Source organism: Sinocyclocheilus grahami, unplaced genomic scaffold, assembly GCF_001515645.1.
Source record: "Sinocyclocheilus grahami isolate Dianchi unplaced genomic scaffold, SAMN03320097.WGS_v1.1 scaffold4694.1, whole genome shotgun sequence".
NCBI classification, from domain to species: Eukaryota; Metazoa; Chordata; class Actinopteri; order Cypriniformes; family Cyprinidae; genus Sinocyclocheilus; species Sinocyclocheilus grahami.
In genome coordinates this window covers 8,524-10,576 of record NW_015509584.1, presented here as the reverse complement: position 1 = coordinate 10,576, position 2,053 = coordinate 8,524, and the positions used below count along the sequence as shown (strand labels likewise).

The 2,053-nt window shown below is 33.3% G+C and overlaps 1 protein-coding gene across 1 annotated transcript in view; it reads left to right on the top strand.

Annotated features, from left to right (window-relative positions):
• LOC107576943 (hibernation-associated plasma protein HP-27-like) overlaps nt 1–2,022 on the top strand; it is a 2,902-nt gene extending 880 nt beyond the window's left edge. Inside the window, exons 2-4 of the mRNA XM_016263065.1 lie at nt 613–669; nt 841–882; nt 1,165–2,022. Coding sequence (XP_016118551.1) covers nt 646–669; nt 841–882; nt 1,165–1,371 — 273 coding nt within the window. The 5' untranslated portion in view covers nt 613–645 and the 3' untranslated portion in view covers nt 1,372–2,022. The remainder of the gene's footprint in view (nt 1–612; nt 670–840; nt 883–1,164) is intronic.
• Nucleotides 2,023–2,053: the final 31 nt, after the last annotated feature.

Sequence of the window (2,053 nt, the reverse complement as noted above, 5' to 3'; positions counted from 1 at the left end):
TAAAATAAAAAAAAATAAAAACGTATTAAAAATATTAGTAAAAACTATGATACTCTTTGGGAATGTAATAAGGGAATTATCACTATTATTATTCCAAATACTAATTGGTTTGACCTTTTTAACTTTATTTACACTTCTCAGCTGTCAAATGTCATTATATAAAAACATTATTAGTATTATTATTATATTTTAAATGAGCTCAAATTCATTTTAATATTGTTATTGCTATTATTAATAAATCAGTATGCATTCATTTATGAATAATAATAATAATACAATGGGTATATTTTTTTGTTGTTGTAGTCTAAATGATAATTTAGTTCTTGTCAAATAGCAAAAATAATACAACAATAAAAATAAATATTGGTTATTAGAAACCATTAGCTTTGCTGAGTTGGGATGCTCTCTTTTAGGTTAGGTTGAATATATTTAATTAAAATATATAATTTGTTCCAATAAACAAACACCTAGCAGCATAAAAATAATTCAGAATACCTTAGCAACCACATAGCATCACCCTGGAAACAATCTTCACTAGTTGTGGCAGTTTACTCAGAAAATGTACAACTCACTGTAACCAATTTTTTTGTTGTTGTTGTTGTTGTGTCGTAGGGTGAACCAGCAGAGTGCAACTGTTTGAATGATATGTTCCCTGGAACCGGTGGACCTGTGAGCTAATGCTTTATTTTATTGTTGTTAATCAGGAAGACATTAACACACTCTCACACATACACACTCTAATAATGTGGGCTATTAAACAAAACCTTTTAAATCACTCACGTCTCATCATGAGACCTGATGTCATTCACAGTGCTGAAGTCAATTACTCTTTTCTTGCAGGGGGTCCCAGGTGGTGAGAGCAGGTGGCAGCCTGGTCCTCAGGTCTGACATCCTTTTTCACTCTGTATCGCTCCTCTGCTGCTTAAATCTCTGCATTTTGAGAAGTTTGTAAAAAAAAAAATCCTAGCAATTACAGTAGAATTACAACATTCATTCATTCATTCATGAATGAATAGCGATTACGATAGGCTTTCAGTGCTACACTCTACTAATGGACTTATGGAGACACAAAAAGGAATCTGAGAGTGATTGTGACTCTTTTAATGAGTAATAAATGACCATCCTTTTACTTCTACTTATTCCAATGTGCTTAATGTGTCTTAGGGGCCTCCTGGACCACCAGGCCTTCCAGGTCCCCCAGGGTCCCAAGGCTTTACAGGAATCACAGGCCCACAGGTGAGTATAAAACAAATGGCATCAGGGTGTACCTCTGCTTTTTCTGTCTGTTCCTTCATCCTGCTCTCTTTGTGGGGCTTCTGTATCGGTAAGGCCTGCATGGGTAACTCTGGGCTTCCACTAAAGCATATTTAAATGCACCAGTAATGTTTTCTGTAAAAGTTTACACATAAAAGCAATTTGTTAATTTAGCAAATAATTATTACTACTGCCATGAATTAAATGTAATGTAATGTAATGTAAATGTAATGTCATGCAATTATAATGTAGTTTGTAAAAGAGCGCTGTATTAAAACATTGCTTTTTAAATTGCACGCTTTAAAGGGGCTTCTGGGAATTTTGAATAGTGCCATGGGATGTGCTTTTTTAATGGCTGTGCTTTTAAAAGTTAATGTTAAAGTAAATGTAAATATTAATGTAGATTGTAATCTAAATCATTAATGTATGGATCAAATATTGCGGGCAAAAATGAATTAAATGTAATCTAATTAATACATTACTTAAATAAGTGGTTGGGGGTCATGCTGCTTTTTCTTTTTAAAAACCATGCAGAAGCTCACTGTGAGGTTGCTGTATTTACTTTAAGTCCATTTTCATCTTTATCAGTTATGTCTTAAATATACAATGGGAATTATAATGGTATGTAAGCCCATCATCATTTAAATCACCCTGATAAACTGGCAAATTTACTTCTGTATGACCTCACCGTGAGCACTGAGTGGTCTTTAACCTGGTGTTGTGTTGATTTCCCAAGTCTCAGAAGAACTGAAATTAAAAAATAGACAGAGAAAGGCAAGAAAAAATGTAAATGTCTACT